The 18,635-nt window shown below is 44.5% G+C and overlaps 1 protein-coding gene across 3 annotated transcripts in view; it reads right to left on the bottom strand.

Annotated features, from left to right (window-relative positions):
- The window catches only part of LOC110520377 (GRIP and coiled-coil domain-containing protein 2), a 41,599-nt gene extending 24,525 nt beyond the window's left edge, over positions 1–17,074 (bottom strand). The window contains exons 1-13 of one of the 3 annotated variants that reach the window (XM_021597655.2): positions 16,817–17,074; positions 16,127–16,183; positions 15,823–15,907; positions 7,811–7,878; positions 7,576–7,680; positions 7,079–7,438; positions 6,790–6,947; positions 5,018–6,668; positions 4,775–4,835; positions 4,351–4,550; positions 1,757–1,876; positions 1,117–1,281; positions 715–819 (exon numbers count right to left, since the gene is read on the bottom strand). In XM_021597655.2, the coding sequence (XP_021453330.2) occupies positions 715–819; positions 1,117–1,281; positions 1,757–1,876; positions 4,351–4,550; positions 4,775–4,835; positions 5,018–6,668; positions 6,790–6,947; positions 7,079–7,438; positions 7,576–7,680; positions 7,811–7,878; positions 15,823–15,907; positions 16,127–16,183; positions 16,817–16,822 (3,141 nt within the window). In that variant the 5' untranslated portion in view covers positions 16,823–17,074. Of the gene's footprint in view, positions 1–714; positions 820–1,116; positions 1,282–1,756; positions 1,877–4,350; positions 4,551–4,774; positions 4,836–5,017; positions 6,669–6,789; positions 6,948–7,078; positions 7,439–7,575; positions 7,681–7,810; positions 7,879–15,822; positions 15,908–16,126; positions 16,187–16,816 lie in introns of all 3 variants that reach the window. The other 2 variants (XM_036974904.1, XM_021597654.2) reach the window with 2 other exon arrangements.
- Positions 17,075–18,635: the final 1,561 nt, after the last annotated feature.

Below are 18,635 nucleotides of genomic sequence, written 5' to 3' on the forward strand. Positions count from 1 at the left end.
CACACATCACGACATCACGGCACACATCACGGCACACATCACGACATCACGGCACACAACATCACGACACACAACATCACGACACACATCACGACACACATCACGACACACATCACGGCACACATCACAACATCACGGCACACATCACGGCACACATCACGACATCACGGCACACAACATCACGACACACAATATCACGACACACATCACGACATCACGGCACACATCACGACATCACGGCACACAACATCACGGCACACATCACGACATCACGGCACACAACATCACGGCACACAACATCACGGCACACAACATCACGGCACACATCACGGCACACATCACGACATCACGGCACACAACATCACGGCACACAACATCACGGCACACAACATCACGGCACACAACATCACGGCACACATCACGACATCACGGCACACAACATCACGGCACACATCACGACACACATCACAACATCACAACATCACGACACACATCACAACACCACGACACACATCACAACACCACGACACACATCACGACATCACAACATCACGACACACATCACATCACCACGACACACATCACAACATCAGGACACACATCACAACATCAGGACACACAGCTCCCAGTGAAGGTTATAAGTAAGAGCTTTACCACCTCTTTATTTAAGTGGCCTTGCCATGTTTGTGCGTGTGTGTGCGGGGTACTGTGTACCTTGCGTAGCTGCTCCAGCTCCTGTGTTGTCTGCTGAGACTGCTGCTTCTGTCTGCGGAGCTGAACTGTCAACTCCTCCACCTCCTTCTGCAACGATGACAGCTCCTGGAGACACAAAACACGGTTATATTTTTGGGTGACCAACAACTGATTCCAAATCCTATTTTCCCTAACCTTAAACATACCCCTTAAGTCTAAAATAGCCTTTTTAGAAGCGATGACTGGAAAAAATGTCCTCACTGAATTTCTGTTACTTTACAATTCTTGTGAGGACTTCTGGTACTCAGAAGAATAGTAAAACGTGTACACACATTTAGGTAATTTAGCAGACGCTCTTATCCAGAGCGACTTACAATCAGTGCATTGAACAAAAATAGTTCTCACACACACACACACACACACCTTTGTCTTCTGTTCCTTCAGTAGTCGCTCAGCCTGCAGGTCTCTGTTCAGGGTGTCTGTCTGTCTGTGTAGTTCTGCTGTCTGTCCTTCCATCTGTCTCACCGTATTCCTCAGAGTCTCCAATTCGGTCATCAGGTCCTCTCTCTCCGACCACAGCTGTTCATGCTGGACACAGAACACACACACAATCAAACTTCACTCATGAGTTCTTGGCAAACACCAGTCCCCTTGGCCATATAAATCAGCCAACCAGGGATACAGAACACTTCAACAATAACATCACATCACGTAAACATATCTAACATAAAGACATCCAGGGATGTCTCAGACACTGTTATGAGTTTCTCTGTCTGTATTGTCCCAGGGGAGCTCTCGGCTCACACAGCCAAGACCAGCATCTGTCTCAGTAGACTGACAACACCACAACAGCAGATGGAACCAGCCACTGGTTAATTTACACACACTCCGTTACTTCACAAGAAACAGACAATTAGGAAGAGGAAAATATAATCATAAGAAGAGGAGGAATGAAAATAATGAACTAATGGACAGTTTGTATTTGGACCGAGGGGGAAATTGTCAGTTTGGTTGAGCACGCTGGATGACTTCTGAGCATGATTTGTGTGTGTGTCTGTGTTACCTGTTGTACTGCGTTGTTTAGTCGTTTGGTCAGCTCAGAGATCTGTTTCTCAGCTCCCTCCACCGTCTCTCTCTCCTTATCCAGCTGCTCTGTCTGCCTGTCGTAGTCCAGCTGCAAGTTCTGCAACACACACACTTAGTATTAAACACATTCACTATTGAATAGGCGTTGTGCAGCTTAATTAGGCAATGAGGCACGAGGTGGTGTGGTATGTTTTATGCACGACACAACACGGAGTGCCTAGACACAGCCCTTAGCCGTGGTATATTGGCCATATAACACAAACCCCCGAGGAGCCTTATTGCTATTATAAACTGGTTAACAACGTAATTAGAACATTAAAAATACATGTTCTCTCTATAAATCGGGTCTGATATACCACGGCATGCAGCAAAATCAGCATTCAGGGCTCGAATGTCAAGCTGCCTGTTCTACAGCGACAGGGTATTCAAACTTCACATGCGCCGAACACAATAAGTGCAGACTTTACCCTGAAATGCTTACTTACAAGCCCTTAACCAACAGTGCAGTTCAAGAAGAGTTAAGAAAATATTTACCAGGTAGACTAAAGTAAAAAAAAAAAATGTAAAAAAGTAACACAATAAGAATAACGAGGCTATATACAGGGGGCACTGGTACTGAGTCAGTGTGCGGGGGTACAGGCTAGTTGAGGTAATGTGTACATGTAGGTGGGGGTGAAGTGACTATGCACAGATAATAAACAGTGAGTAGCAGCAGTGTACAAAGGGGGGCGGGGGTCAATGCAAATTGTCCGGTGGCGATGTTATTAATTGTTCAGCAATCTAATGGCTTGAGGGTAGTAACTGTTGAGGAGCCTTTTGTTCCGAACCTTGGCGCTCCGGTACCGCTTGCCGTGCGGTAGCAGAGAAAACAGTCTATAACTTGGGTGACTGGAGTCTCTGACAATTTTATGGGTTTTCCTGTGACACCGGCTAGTATATAGGTCGTGGATGGCAGGAAGTTTGGCCAAAGTGATGTACTGGGCTGTTCGCACTACCCTCTGTTGCATCTTACGGTCAGATGCCGAGCAGTTGCCATACCAGGTGGTGATGCAAATGGTCAGGATGCTCTCAATGGTGCAGCTGTAGGACCTTTTGAGGATCTGGGGACCCATGCCAAATATTTTCGGTCTCCTGAGGGGGGAAAAAGTTTTGTAGTGCCCTCTTCGACTGTTTTGGTATGTTTGGACCATAATAGTTCATTGGTGATGTGGACACGAAGGAACTTGAAACTCTCGACCCGCTCAACTACAGCCCCGTCGATGTTAATAGGGGCCTGTTCGACCCGCCTTTTCCTGTAGTCCACGATCAGCTCCTTTGTCTTGCACACATTGAGGGAGATATTGTTGTGCTGGCAACACACTGCCAGTTCTCTGACCTCTAGGCCGTCTCATCGTTGTCAGTGATCAGGCCTATCACTGTTATGTCGTCAGCAAACTTAATGATGGTGTTGGTGGTCTAGGATTTTTTTCTTCTCTGGTTGCACATGTGACATGCTGGTAAAAATTTGGTAAAACCGATTTAAGTTTGCCTGCATTAAAGTCCCCGGCCACTAGGAGAGCCACTTCTGAGTGAGCATTTTCTTCTTTGCTTATGGCCTTAGAGTTGGTTGAGAGCAGTCTTAGTGCCAGCTTCGTGGTAGTAAATAGACGGCTACGAATAATATAGATAAGAACTCTCTTGGTAGATAGTGCGGTCTACAGCTTAACATAAGGTACTCTACCTCAGGTGAGCAATACCTCGAGACTTTTTTAATATTAGACATCGAGCACCAGCTGTTATTGACAAATAACTTGTCTTACCAGAGGTAGCGTCTCTGTTCTGCCGGTGCATGGAAAATCCCGCTAGCTATATATTGTCCGTATCATTGTTCAGCCACGTCTCGGTGAAACACAAGATGTTACAGTTTTTGTCCCGTTGGTAGGATAATCTTAATCGTAGGTCATCAATTTTATTTTCCAATGATTGCAAGTTAGCAAGAAGAACGGCTGCCAGTGGGAGTTTACTCGCTCGCCTACGGATTCTCAGAAGGCTGCCCAATCTGCGGCCACTTTTCCTGCGTCTTTTCTTCACGCAAAAGGCAGGGACCTGGGCCCGATCCAGTGAAAGCAGGATATCCTTCTCGTCGGACTCGTTAAAGGAAAACGTTTCTTCCAGTCCGTGGTGAGTAATCGCTGTTCTGATGTCCAGAAGTTATTTTCGGTCATCCATTCAGGTCTAGAACAAAACTCCCATTAAACACAGCAGAGTGATTTGATCTCTAATGGCTTCCAGAGCCAATTCATAAAGACAACCGTCTGATCCCATTTAATGTGGCTGTTGTGCATTATACTAACTGAAACACAAACAGAAAGCTCTCTGCTGAACAGACACACTTAGCAGCTATGGCCAGAAAGCTAGAGCATTGGGGGAAAAGCCACTGTTATTTTCCTCATCATCTCTTCAAGTGTTTTTTGTAATAAAACAGATTTGTACCACCGGCTAAATAAGCAATTCACTATTCTGTGTTGTTCATTCTGTATACGGTAGGGATGTAGTGAGGGGTCTGGGCTAGGGGTCAGGGGTGAGTAGTACCTTGTATCCCTCTGCTCCATGGATGATGTCTTTCATTGAGCTGGTCACTCTCTCTCTCTCAGCCTTCAACACCTCCACTTCCTCCTTCAGCGACACAGCCTCTTTCCTGCTGGTGTCCAGCTCCTTCCTGGCTTTCACAGCCACCGCCTTGATCTTATTCATCCTCTCATCCTTCTCTTTGCTTTCCTTCTCCAGCAGGGCTGAGATGGAGGGAGGAGACATCATCACACACAGATCATTGGAGGAATCAGTATCCCTCAATGATTGGCACTTTGTATCTGTCATTCTTAAATGAGCTTAATAAACATTGAGGAAGATCATCTCAAAACAAACAATAATTACATGTTTTGTATTGCTCATCTGTCATAGTATTATTACACAGCGTTTCCTGTTCTACATTGGACAGTAGTAATTAGGAACATACCGATTTTCTCAGTGAACTCATTGGCTGTGTTCTCCTCTGAGACAGGAGACGGGGCTGAAGACTGGTGGGGGGAAAGAGAGAGGGAGGAAAAAGTCAATCTGTAGAACTAATGAAAAATACCACAGCAGTCACTTTGACAAACCATGGCTTAAGAAAAAAGCGGTGGGCAAAAAAGCAATCCCTTTATGTCCTTTAGATGTTGTGTAGATGTTTTGAAGGAAAGAAGCCAGAAGAAGTACTTACGAGTAAGCCAGCCATCTCACTTCTCAGCTGAGATATCACTGTGTCCTTCTCTGTTAGCTGCTGTTGTAGCTCTCTCCTCTCCTTCTTCGCCTGTTCTTCCTCCTCCTCTCTCTCCGTCTCTCTCCCCTCCTTTTCCTCCCTCTCTCTGTCTACCAGTGTCTCTGTAGCCTGGCTGACCTGTGTCAGTAGTTCTTGGTTCTCTGTTCTCATCTTCTCATTGGCCAGTTTCATCTCTCTTAGGTCTTTCTGTAGAGCTTCAGTATCTCCCACCACCTCCCCCAGATTACTCTTCAGCAGGCTCCTCTCCTTCTCCAGCTCGTCTATACGAGCCTGTAGCTCCTCCACCTCCTCCCCTGGGCTCCCCTGCACATTCTTAGAACTCTCCCTCTGCACCACCTCTAGATTACTCTTCAGCAGGCTCCTCTCCTTCTCTAACTCCTCTATACGAGCCTGTAGCTCAACCACCTCCTCTCTTTGGCCTTGACTCTCCTCCACCTCCCTCTCTCTTTCCTCCCACAGCCTCATCACCTCCATCTCTCTGTCCTGCAGTGCTGACAGTGTTCTGTCTCTCTCTGTGCTCACCACATCGACTGTTTCCTCTAACTCCTGAACAGCACTCTCCTTCATCTGTAGCTGAGAGAGGATCTCCCCGTTCTGCTTGCTCAGATCCTCCACTGAAGCCCTTAGCTCTACAGCTAACACTGTCTGCACCTCAAGAGATGCTTTTAGCTCAGACGCTAACACTGTCTGCGCCTCTACTGAGTTCTTTAGCTTGAGGGCTAACGCAGTCTTCTCCTCCATAGACGTCTGCAGCTGCTCTTTCAGCCCCTCGGCTGCCTGTGTCTGCTTTAGGAAGCTCTCCAGCCTCTTCTCCAGGCCCTGGACCTTTTCCAACAGGCTGTCTCTGTCTTCATCGAACCCTTTCACCCTCTCCACCAGACCATCTCGCTCCTCAGTAAGCCTTCTGACGCTCTCCTGTAGCTCCTGGACTGCAGAAGCCGCATGTTCCTTCATAGCTTCATACTGTCTGGTGACGTCCCCGGTCCTCTGACCTAGCTCAGTCTCCAGGCCTCTCAGGATGTCTCTGGTGTGTTCGTACTCAGCCACCGCCTGGCTCCTGTCTAGGTACTCACACTGGGACCTCAGCTCCTGAGCCTGACCCTGCTGTTCTTGCAGGGTCAGGCTCTGGTGGGCTGCACCAGGGACAGGGCAGGACAGGCTCTGTCTGAGGCTGGAAGGGCTAGCAGGACTGGCAGGTAGGCCGTCCACTGAATCTCTCTGTGGGCCGCTCTGCTGGAGCTGAGTGAAAGCTTGAGCCTCCTGAAGGTCACGGTTAGGGGTCGCAACCTCCCGGGTCATCAGCAACTCTTCGATTTTAAACTGTAGTTCCTCCTTCTCTGTATGAAACTCCTCCCTCACCCTCTCAAGCTCCGCCTCCAGTTTAGTCTTTACATTCCCCAGGAAGGTCAGCTCGTCTTGCAGCATGGTATTCTGGGATTGCTGGTCCTCCAGGGCAGATCGTAGCTGTCCGCTCTCTGTCTCTCCATCACTGGCATCAATCAGACTTAAACCAGACAGCTCCAACATCCTGGCTATTCCTGAGCTGCGGCCGCTAGGCTCCTCCTCACCTTCCTGCACATCTTGCAGGAAGCTGTCATAACAAGAGGTAGAAGATTGGATTAATAAAGCACTTTTTCTAGCTGCTCAAAGTATTTTACTGTACATTGTATGACTTAGCTCATCCATCACCAATGTGTAGCACTAGGCCCCACCTGTCTTTGAGAGCCAGCTGCTCACTGAGCTCCTCTTGGAGGAGTAGCAGTCTCTCTTTCTCCATCTCAAAGTCCTCTTCCAGAGCTCTCAGCTCCTCTTCATGTTGCACACTATGCTGAGCCAACTCCTCTCTCAGGTTCTCTACTTCCTGCTGGGCCTGAAAGGAAAATAAACACACACACACTTTATTGCAACATTTAAAGCAGGTGGTCTTCATCAACTATCAGCTTACAACAGTGTAACGGTTTTTCTTTTGTGACATTTTTTATACACTAATTTTTAACTAACCTCTGTCAGCGCCCTCTGGTGGTCTTCTTGCAGCGCTGAAGCCACCTGGGTGCTTCGCTCCAAGGCTGCAGCTAGCTCTGTCTGCAGACTCAGGATCTGTGACTCCAGGCTGCAGCTAACGGCTTCTACACTCTGGTTTGTGTGTTCCCTTTCTCTCTGCTTTTCTTTCTCTCTTTCGCTCTCTTTCTCTCTGTCATTCTCTTCTTTCTTCCTCAGAAGCCTCTGGAAAAATTCAACTTCTTCTTTGTGTTTGGCTTGGGATGAGTCTAAGCTCTTCTCCAAGGCTGCAATTTTCTTCTGGTGGTCTTCCTTGGCCTGGTCCAACTCTCCCAGCAGGGTGGCCAGTTTCTCTACTGCATCCTGGTCATATTCAACAGAAAACAAAGTTAGAACTGGACTGGAACAAAAGGCTAAACACCCTGTAGTTATCAAGGGCCAGGGTGGGTGACTACTGGTCTGGCCTACACAGACAGATGACATGGTCTACTATAGTTCACCTGTTCCCGGTGCTTGACCTTCTCATTCTCCTTCCGCAGCAACACCGCACTCTGCTGGGTCTCAGCCTTTTCCAGCAACAAGGCACTCATCCTCTCGGTCAGTTCCTAGTAGAACAGAATGGAAAACACATTACTGACAATCACTCATTAATAAAATAGAAATGAGCAGAACACCTTTGCACTTCAGCAGCATGAGATTATACATTTTCTCATGTAAGATTTTAAGACCACAAACCTGTATGATGGAGTCACCTGAATTGCCTTTTGGCTGAGACTTGAGAGTATCAACCTCCTTTTCCAAAACTGTAAAAAAAAAAAAAAAAAAAAGAGAAACAGAAAGGACAGCAATTATTAAAAAAGGAAATCCAACCAGCTACTGTATTAATATTATCAACGATCACAACATTGAATGGTAAACCATTCGCACAAAACTGAAAGCGCAAACCACCGCATTTACCCAGGTGACTGGTGACTGGGAAAATGGTTGAATGCTAACAATGTATTTATTCCCTCCATAAGGAAATCAAACAGGCAAAACGTCAGTACAGAGAGAAAGTGGAGTCGCAATTCAACGGCTCAGACACGAGACATACAGTGGGGCAAAAAAGTATTTAGTCAGCCACCAATTGTGCAAGTTCTCCCACTTAAAAAGATGAGAGAGGCCTGTAATTTCATCATGAGTGTTTTTTTGTAGGTGACCAAATACTTATTTTCCACCATAATTTGCAAATAAATTCATTAAAAATCCTACAATGTGATTTTCCGGATTTTTTTTCTCATTTTGTCTGTCACAGTTGAAGTGTACCTATGATGAAAATGACAGGCTTCTCTCATCTTTTTAAGTGGGAGAACTTGCACAATTGGTGGCTGACTAAATACTTTTTTTGCCCCACTGTATGTGGCAGGGTCTACAATCACGGACTACAAAGGGAAAACCAGCTGCGTCGCGGACACCAACTTCTTGCTGCCAGACAAGCTAAACACCTTCTTCGCCTGTTTTGAGGACAACACAGTGCCACCGACGCGGCATGCCCCCAAGGACTGTGGGCTCTCGTTCTCCGTGGCCGATGTGAGTAAGAAATGTAAGCATGCACTAGCCCAGACGGCATCCCTAGCCACGTCCTCAGAGCATGTGCAGACCAGCTGGCGGAAGTGTTTTTACAACTGACCCCACTTGTTTCAGGATGTCCACCACTGTTCCTGTACCCAAGAATACAAAGGTTACTGAACTAAAAGACTATTGCCCCGTAACACTCACTTCTGTCATCACCCCCCCAACCCCTCTTTTACGCTGCTGCTACTCTCTGTTTATCATATATGCATAGTCACTTTAACTATACGTTCATGTACATACTACCTCAATTGGGCCGACCAACCAGTGCTCCCGCACATTGGCTAACCGGGCAATCTGCATTGTATCCCACCAACCCCTCTTTTACGCTACTGCTACTCTCTGTTCATCATATATGCATAGTCACTTTAACCATATCTACATGTACATACTACCTCAATCAGTCTGACAAACCGGTGTCTGTATGTAGCCTCGCTACTTTTATAGCCTCGCTACTGTATATAGCCTGTCTTTTTACTGTTGTTTTATTTCTTTACCCACCTACCTATTGTTCACCTAATACCTTTTTTGCACTATTGGTTAGTCTGTAAGTAAGCATTTCACTTCGGCACACGTGACAAATAAACTTTGATTTGAAGTGCTTTGAGAGGCTAGTTAAGGATCATATCACCTCCACTGACACCCAAGATCCACTCTCATTTGCTTACCGCCCCAATAGATCCACAGGCGATGCAATCGCCATTGTACTGCTCTATCCCATCTGAGGAATACCTACGTCAGAATGCTGTTCATTGACTATAGCTCAGCATTCAACACCATAGTACCCATTAAGCTCGGGGCACTAGGTCTGAACCTCGCCCTGTGCAACTGGGTCCTGGACTTCCTGACGGGCCACCCCCAGGTGGTGAAGGTAGGAAACAATACCTCCACTTCACTGATCCTCAACACAGGGGCCCCATGACGTTGTGTGCTCATCCCCCTCCTGTACTCCCTGTTCACCCACGACTGTGGCCAAGCACACCAACTCAATCATCAAGTTTGCAGACGACACAACAGCCTGATTACCAACAATGAGGAGACAGCCTACAGGGAGGAGGTGAGGGCACTGGCAGAGTCTTGCCAGGAAAATAAACTCTCCATCAACAAAACGAAGTGGACTTCGGGAAACAGCAGAGGGAGGAGCACGCCCCTATCCACATCAAAGGGACCGCAGTAGAGAAGGTGGAAAGCTTCAAGTTCCTGGTCGTACACGTCACTGACGATCTGAAAAGGTCTACCCACACAGACAGTGTGGTGAAGAAGGCGCAACAGCGCCTCTTCAACCTCAGGAGGCTGAAGAAATTCAGCTTGGCACCTAAGACCCTCAGAAACTTTCACAGATGCACAATTGAGAGCATCCGGTCAGGCTGTATCACCGCCAGGTACAGCAACTTCCACGCCCGCAACCACAGGGCTCTCCAGAGGGTGGTACGGTCTGCCCATCGCATCACTGGGGGCACACTGCCTGCCCTCCAAGACACCTACAGCACACGATGTCACAGGAAGGCCAAAAAGATCATCAAGGACATCAACGGCACGAGCCACAGCCCGTTCACCCCACTATCATCCAGAAGGCGAAGTCAGTATAGGTGCATCAAAGCTCAGACAGGTTTTTCAGTCTCTCTGTTTAAAGGCTATCAGACTGTTAAATAGCCATCACTAGCCGGCTACCACCCGGTTACTCAACCCTGCACCTGAGGCTGCTGCCCTATATACAGTACCAGTCAAATGTTTGGACACACCTACTCATTCAAGGGTTTTTCTTTATTTTTACTATTTTCTACATTATAGAATAAAGACATCCAAACTATGAAATAACACATATGGAATAATGTAGTAACCAACAACAACAAAAAGTTATAAAAATTAATTTAAAATGTCAGATTCTTCAAAGTAGCCACCCTTTGCCTTGATGATAGCTTTGCACACGCTTGGCATTCTCTCAACCAGCTTCACCTGGAATGCTTTTCCAACAGTCTTGAAGGAGTTCCCACATATGCTGAGCACTTGTTGGCTGCTTTTCCTTCACTCTGCGGTCCAACTCATCCCAAACCATCTCAATTGGTTTGAGGTTGGGTGATTGTGGAGGCCAAGTCATCTGATGCAGCACTTCGTCACTCTCTTTCTTGGTCAAATAGCCCTTACACAGCCTGGAGGTGTGTTTTGGGTCATTGTCCTATTGAAAAACAAATGATAGTCCCACTAAGCCCAAATCAGATGGGATGGTGTATCGCTGCAGAATGCTGTGGTTGCCATGCTGGCTAAGTGTGCATTGAATTCTAAATAAATCAGACAGCGTCACCAGCAAAGCACCCCACACCATCACACCTCCTCCTCCATGTTTCACGGTGGGAACCACACATGCGGAGATCATCCGTTCACCTACTCCGCATCTCACAAAGACACGGCGGTTAGAACCAAAAATCTCACATTTGGACTCGTAAGAACAAAGGACAGATTTCCACCGGTCTAATGTCCAATGCTTGTGTTTCTTGGCCAAAGCAAGTATCTTCTTATTATTGGTGTTCTTTAGTAGTGGTTTCTTTGCAGCAATTCGACCATTATGGCCTGATTCACGCAGTCTCCACTGAACAGTTGATGTTTAGATGTGTCTGTTACTTGAACTCTGTGAAGCATTTATTTGGGTTGCAATCTGTGGTGCAGTTAACTCTAATGAACTTATCCTCTGCAGCACAAGTAACTCTGGGTCTTCCTTTCCTATTGCGGTCCTCATGAGAGCCAGTTTCATCATAGCGCTTGATGGATTTTCAAAGTTCTTGACATTTTCCGTATTGACCTTTGTCTTAAAGTAATGATGGACTGTTGTTTCTCTTTGCTTATTTGAGCTATCCTTGTCATAATATGGACATGGTTTTTTTGGACCAAATATGGCTCTCTTCTGCTACCTTGTCACAGAGTGGGCAAAGCTGTCCTCAAGGCAAAGGGTGGCTACTTTGAAGAATCTCAAATATAAAACATATTTTGATACATTTAACACCTTTTTGGTTACTACATGATTCCATGTGTTATGTCATAGTTTCGATGTCTTCACTACTATTCTACAATGTAGAAAATAGTTTTGTTTTTTTAAACCTGGTGCTGTACGTAGATATGGAATCACCGGCCATTTTAATAATGGAACAGTAATCACTTTAATAATGTTTACATACTGCTTTACTCATCTTATATGTACAGTTGAAATTGTAAGTTTACATACACTTAGGTTGGAGTCATTAAAACTTGTTTTTCAACCACTCCACAAATGTTTTGTTAACAAACTATAGTTTTGGCAAGTCGGTTAGGACATCTACTTAGTGCATGTAATTTTTCCAACAATTGTTTACAGACAGATTACTTCACTGTATCACAAATCCAGTGGGTCAGAAGTTTACATACACTAAGTTGACTGTGCCTTTAAACAGCTTGGAAAATTCTAGAAAATTATGTCATGGCTTTTACAAGCTTCTGATAGGCTAATTGACATCATTTGAGTCAAGTGGAGGTGTACCTGTGGATGTATTTCAAGGCCTACCTTCAAACTCAGTGCCTCTATGCTTGACATCATGGGAAATCAAAAGAAATCAGCCAAGACCTCAGAAAAAATATTGTAGACCTCCACAAGTCTGGTTCATCCTTGGGAGCAATTTCCAAACACCTGAAGGTACCATGTTCATCTGTAAAACAATAATCTGCAAGTATAAACACCAGGGGACCACTCAGCCATCATACCGCTCAGGAAGGAGACGCGTTCTGTCTCCTAGAGATGAACGTGCTTTGGTGCAAAAAGTGCAAATCAATCCCAAAACAACAGCAAAGGACCTTCTGAAGATGCTGGAGAAAACAGGTACAAAAGTATCTACATCCACAGTAAAACAAGTCCTACATCGACATAACATGAAAGGCCGCTCAGCAAGGAAGAGCCACCGCTCCAAAACCGCCATAAAAAAATCCATACTACGGCTTGCAACTGCATATGGGGACAAAGATCGTACTTTTTGAAGAAATGTCTTCTGGTCGGATGAAACAAAAATAGAACCGTTTGGCCATAATGACCATCGTTATATTTGGAGGGAAAAGGGGGAGGCTTGCAGGCTGAAGAACACCATCCCGACCGTGAAGCACGGGGGTGGCAGCATCATGTTGTGGGGGTGCTTTACTGCAGGAGGGACTGGTGCACTTCACAAAATAGATGGCGTCATAAAAAAAGAAAATTAGGTGGATATTTTGAAGCAACATCTCAAGACATCAGTCAGGAAGTTAAAGCTTGGTCGCAAATGGGTCTTCCAAATAGACAATGACCCCCAAGCATACTTCCAAAGTTCTGGCAAAATGGCTTAAGGACAACAAAGTAAAGGTATTGAAGTGGCCATCACAAAGCCCTGACCTCAATCCTATAGAACATTTGAAAAAGTGTGTGTGAGTAAAGAGGCCTACAAACCTGACTCAGTTACACTAGCTCCGTTGGGTTCTGTATACTTCTAGCCCTTCCTTGGACACTGTGCTAACTAAACTCCAGACGAGCTTCAATGCCATACAACACTCCTTCCGTGGCCTCCAACTGCTCTTAAACGCTAGGAAAACCAAATGTATGCTTATCAACCGTTCGCTGCCCGCACCCGCCCGCCCGACTAGCATTACCACCCTCGACGGTTCCAACCTAGAATATGTGGACAACTATAAATACCTAGGTGTCTGGCTAGACTGTAAACTCTCCTTCCAGACTCATTAAACATCTCCAATCCAAAATCCAATCTAGAATCTGCTTTCTATTTTTTTTAAAAGCCTCCTTCAGTCACGCCGCCAAACTTAACCTAGTAAAACTGACTATCCTACCGATCCTCGATGATGTCATCTACAAAATAACTTCCAACACTCTACTCAGCAAACTGGATGCAGTCTATCACAGTGCCATCCGTTTTGTTACCAAATCACCTTATACCACCCACCACTGCGACCTGCAGTTCTCTGCTGCCAGTGACTGGAACGAATTGCAAAAATCACTGAAGTTGGAGACTTATTTCCCTCACCAACTTTAAACATCTGGTTCACCAATTACTTTGCAGACAGAGTTCAGTGTGTCAAATCGGAGGGCATGCTGTCCGGTCCTCTGGCAGTCTCTATGGGGGTGCCACAGGGTTCAATTCTCGGGCCGACTCTTTTCTCTGTATACATCAATGATGTTGCTCTTGCTGCGGGCGATTCCCTGATCCACCTCTACGCAGACGACACCATTCTATATACTTTCGGCCCGTCATTGGACATTGTGCTATCTAACCTCCAAACAAGCTTCAATGCCATACAACACTCCTTCCGTGGCCTCCAACTGCTCTTAAACGCTAGTAAAACCAAATGCATGCTTTTCAACCGATCGCTGCCTGCATCCGCATGCCCGACTAGCATCACCACCCTGGATGGTTCTGACCTAGAATATGTGGACATCTATAAGTACCTAGGTGTCTGGCTAGACTGCAAACTCTCCTTCCAGACTCATATCAAACATCTCCAATCGAAAATCAAATCAAGAGTCGGCTTTCTATTCCGCAACAAAGCCTCCTTCACTCACGCCGCCAAGCTTACCCTAGTAAAACTGACTATCCTACCGATCCTCGACTTCGGCGATGTCATCTACAAAATGGCTTCCAACACTCTACTCAGCAAACTGGATGCAGTCTATCACAGTGCCATCCGTTTTGTCCCTAAAGCACCTTATACCACCCACCACTGCGACTTGTATGCTCTAGTCGGCTGGCCCTCGCTACAAATTCGTCGCCAGACCCACTGGCTCCAGGTCATCTACAAGTCCATGCTAGGTAAAGCTCCGCCTTATCGCAGCTCACTGGTCACGATGGCAACACCCATCCGTAGCACGCGCTCCAGCAGGTGTATCTCACTGATCATCCCTAAAGCCAACACCTCATTTGGCCGCCTTTCGTTCCAGTACTCTGCTGCCTGTGACTGGAACGAATTGCAAAAATTGCTGAAGTTGGAGACTTTTATCTCCCTCACCAACTTCAAACATCAGCTATCTGAGCAGCTAACCGATCGCTGCAGCTGTACATAGTCTATTGGTAAATAGCCCACCCATTTTCACCTACCTCATCCCCATACTGTTTTTATTTATTTACTTTTCTGCTCTTTTGCACACCAATATCTCTACCTGTACATGACCATCTGATCATTTATCACTCCAGTATTAATCTGCAAAATTGTAATTATTCGCCTACCTCCTCATGCCTTTTGCACACATTGTATATAGACTCCCCCTTTGTTTTCTACTGTGTTATTGACTTGTTAATTGTTTACTCCATGTGTAACTCTGTGTTGTCTGCTCACACTGCTATGCTTTATCTTGGCCAGGTCGCAGTTGCAAATGAGAACTTGTTCTCAACTAGCCTACCTGGTTAAATAAAGGTGAAATAAAAATCAACTATCTGAGCAGCTAACCGATCGCTGCAGCTGTACATAGTCCATCTGTAAATAGCACACCCAATCTATCTACCTCATCCCCATACTGTTTTTATTTTATTTACTTTTCTGCTCTTTTGCACACCAGTATCTCTACTTGCACATCATCATCTGCTCATTTATCACTCCAGTGTTAATCTGCTAAATTGTAATTATTCGCTCCTATGGCCTATTTATTGCCTACCTCCTCATGCCTTTTGCACACACTGTATATAGACTTTCTTTTTTCTACTGTGTCATTGACTTGTTTATTGTTTTATTGGCTTGTTTATTGTTTACTCCATGTGTAACTCTGTGTTGTTGTCTGTGTCACACTGCTTTGTTTTATCTTGGCCAGGTCGCAGTTGCAAATGAGAACTTGTTCTCAACTAGCCTACCTGGTTAAATAAAGGTGAAATAAAATGTTAAAAACTGTATATACTGTACTCTATTCTACTGTATTTTAGTCAATGCCACTCCGACATTGCTCATCCTAATATTTATATATTTCTTTATTCCATTCTTTTACTTTTAGATTTGTCTATAGTCATGAATTGTTAGATTCTACTGCACTGTTGGAGCTAGGAACACAAGCATTTTGCTACACCTGCAATAACATCTGCTAAATATGTCTATGTGACCAATAAAAATGTGATTTGATTTAAACAATGTATGACAGATGCATCAAATACCTGCACATTTGGACTTCATCTTCTGTATGGCAGCCATCTGCTTCTTGGCAAACTTGATGAGGTCATCTTTGGACAACGTGTCCAACTTCAAAGAGGTAAGACAAAGAGGTACCAGTAAGACAAAGAGGTACCAGTAAGACAAAGAGGTAACAGTAAGACAAAGAGGTACCAGTAAGACAAAGAGGTACCAGTAAGACAAAGAGGTACCAGTAAGACAAAGAGGTACCAGTAAGACAAAGAGGTACCAGTAAGACAAAGAGGTAGCACATAGAAAGTAAGACATAGAAAGCATTATGTGCTGCACCTTTGACTTAGCGGCGGCACCTGGAGGAGGTGAGGTCACAGACTCTGGGCTGGTGTCCTGCTGTTGTAGAGAAAAAAATGACATAAAACAGGATACAGGTATGACACATACACACCATACAACTGCCAACTAACTGAATTATCTACATATCACATTTGATCATACATTACTAGCTACTCATTATTATTTTCTAGATCAATCAGTCAGCTATAATTTAACTACAATGCATTACGGATTTGACACTGCTCTCGAACAATGCCACACACACACACACACACACACACACACACACACACACACACACACACACACACACACACACACACTAATCTCACCTTTGCAGCTTAGGCAACCCCTAAAAGAAGCGACGAGTAGGTATCACGTAACTAAACTCATCTAACGTTAGCTAGATTTCTTTGCCTGGTGATTTGAAAGCATGTGAATACTTCTGGATAAGGAAACAACTAGTTAGTTGTCCATGGCTAACGTTACAGTACCTTAATAGCTAGCTAACTATGCCAGTAATTTTGGTAAGATGTATGAGAACTAAAAAGTATTGTTAGCAGCTCAGTAGGCAGTAGTATCGCATATAGTTTATTACAATGGCGATTAAGTTCTCATCTCTAGTGTTAGCTATGCCAGCTAGCCAAACATGCTACAAACACTTCCTTGTCGTTGGACCAAACTTACCTCCATCTTGATCGACGCAATTTAAGTACCCAATCGTTAACGAAATCGGTAATCTGTGTTACTGTACGATTTGAAAACGAAAGGATTTCAATATTTTGGTGCTGTCTAAAGCTTCAGGTCATTTCCGCTTCAACCAACGTCCGTACGTACATACGTCACAACGAACGTAGGTCAAATCTTCTTCATCGATGGTATATTGGCGATCACACAATTGAATGTGCATCCCGCCACCTACTATGCAGGATGGAAACAGGATTCCCCCAAAAACGAAATAAACTACAAAAAAACGACCCCAAAAATCGATAAATAAAATAAGCTAAATCAAACAACTTTTCTGTAAAAATATGTAGGGCGGGTCTTCCGGGCCAGTACTTTTTGCATGTCTTCAGGTGTAGAATCCTTGAGTCCCAAAAACATTTCTGCAGCAGCCAGAGCTAGTGCTGCACAGTTTTTTTTTTTAAAGTGGCATTTCTTCATTCACCGAGCGGGTCAATAACCGGGCACCACCACACCAGGAATTCTCTTCAGGTATTCAACCTGAACATCTGTCGTCACCCCTGAGATGACTCCTTTGAGGGGTGCTCTACTCCAAAGTTCAAAACAGAAAACTACTGTTGTCTGAATTCTTTTGAAATACAATGAATCAATACAATTAATAAAAATAAGACCATTACTGGTTGCTCGACAGACCCCACTTTTCCAAGCTCATACTTCACAATTTTTGACACCTCAAATGAGTTTCCCACTTATGCATCTTTTCTCAACAAATGCATCCACTCCAATTTCAGACAATGTCCTTTTTGTTCCTGTTTTCGATACTACTGTTGTCCATTCAGAACATTAGTCTTCACCAAATTCACCAAATAGTAAAAAGTGCAGAATTGAGTTAGTTTCAAAGTAACATTAGTTAATTATACCCTGTAATAGCCATTTCCAGGTGAACAAAATAGAAGAGCAGTCGCAGATAAAGTCAATCATAAATCAATCAGATTAATTACAAGTTGCTACAGGGAGACACCTCCAGCAATAACCTCCAGCACAGAAGCAGAGAAAATGTCTAACAGGCCCGTTATGTCCTAATCAGACAGCACAAAGTATACTGTAATCACCAGCCAAAAAGCTTGTAGGAAGTCAAAACAAAAGGCAATGACTTTGTCAGCTGCTACAGAATCACACAGTGTTACACAGAATACAATAATAATCAGTGTGTCCTGGGTTTTTATGCATCCAGTGTGGCATAAATAACTAGTATAAACAGATATTAGTTTAATTCATAACATATAGCATATGTTCTAGTGACCATCGAATCGAGTGTTACAAACAGAACACTGGAAATCATGTAAATTACAGAAAGGGACAATATGTAATATGCTAAACATATACTGTACATCCTAAATATTCCCATTAAATACAGTACTCCTACAACTTAACTTTATTTTAACTTTAAGTCGTTAGTGCAATTCAATCAGTGAAGGTGTGTAATTGTTTGGGATGCGAGAAACTATTGATGTTCTGTACACGGGACTAGGTTTTAATTTTAAAAAAGGGTCTGTTTTTTTCTCAGGCTAAACAGAATTGGTACATGTTCCACATAAATGACTATGTTACTGTAGCTACTAAATCATTTCCTGTCTGTATGTCACACATGCTATTCAGCAGGCTCCAGGAGTGAAGTCACTCGATCCAGTCACTACGTATTACCACTGGGTAACCTATACAAGAAAAGGTCAGTGTTGTCTGTTCACAGAGTAAAGCTATACTGTATTTTATTTGAAATGTTTTAATTTCAGAGCAATGTGTTATATTCTCCTACATTAAT

The sequence above is a fragment of the Oncorhynchus mykiss genome, chromosome 3 (genome assembly GCF_013265735.2).
Source record: "Oncorhynchus mykiss isolate Arlee chromosome 3, USDA_OmykA_1.1, whole genome shotgun sequence".
NCBI classification, from domain to species: Eukaryota; Metazoa; Chordata; class Actinopteri; order Salmoniformes; family Salmonidae; genus Oncorhynchus; species Oncorhynchus mykiss.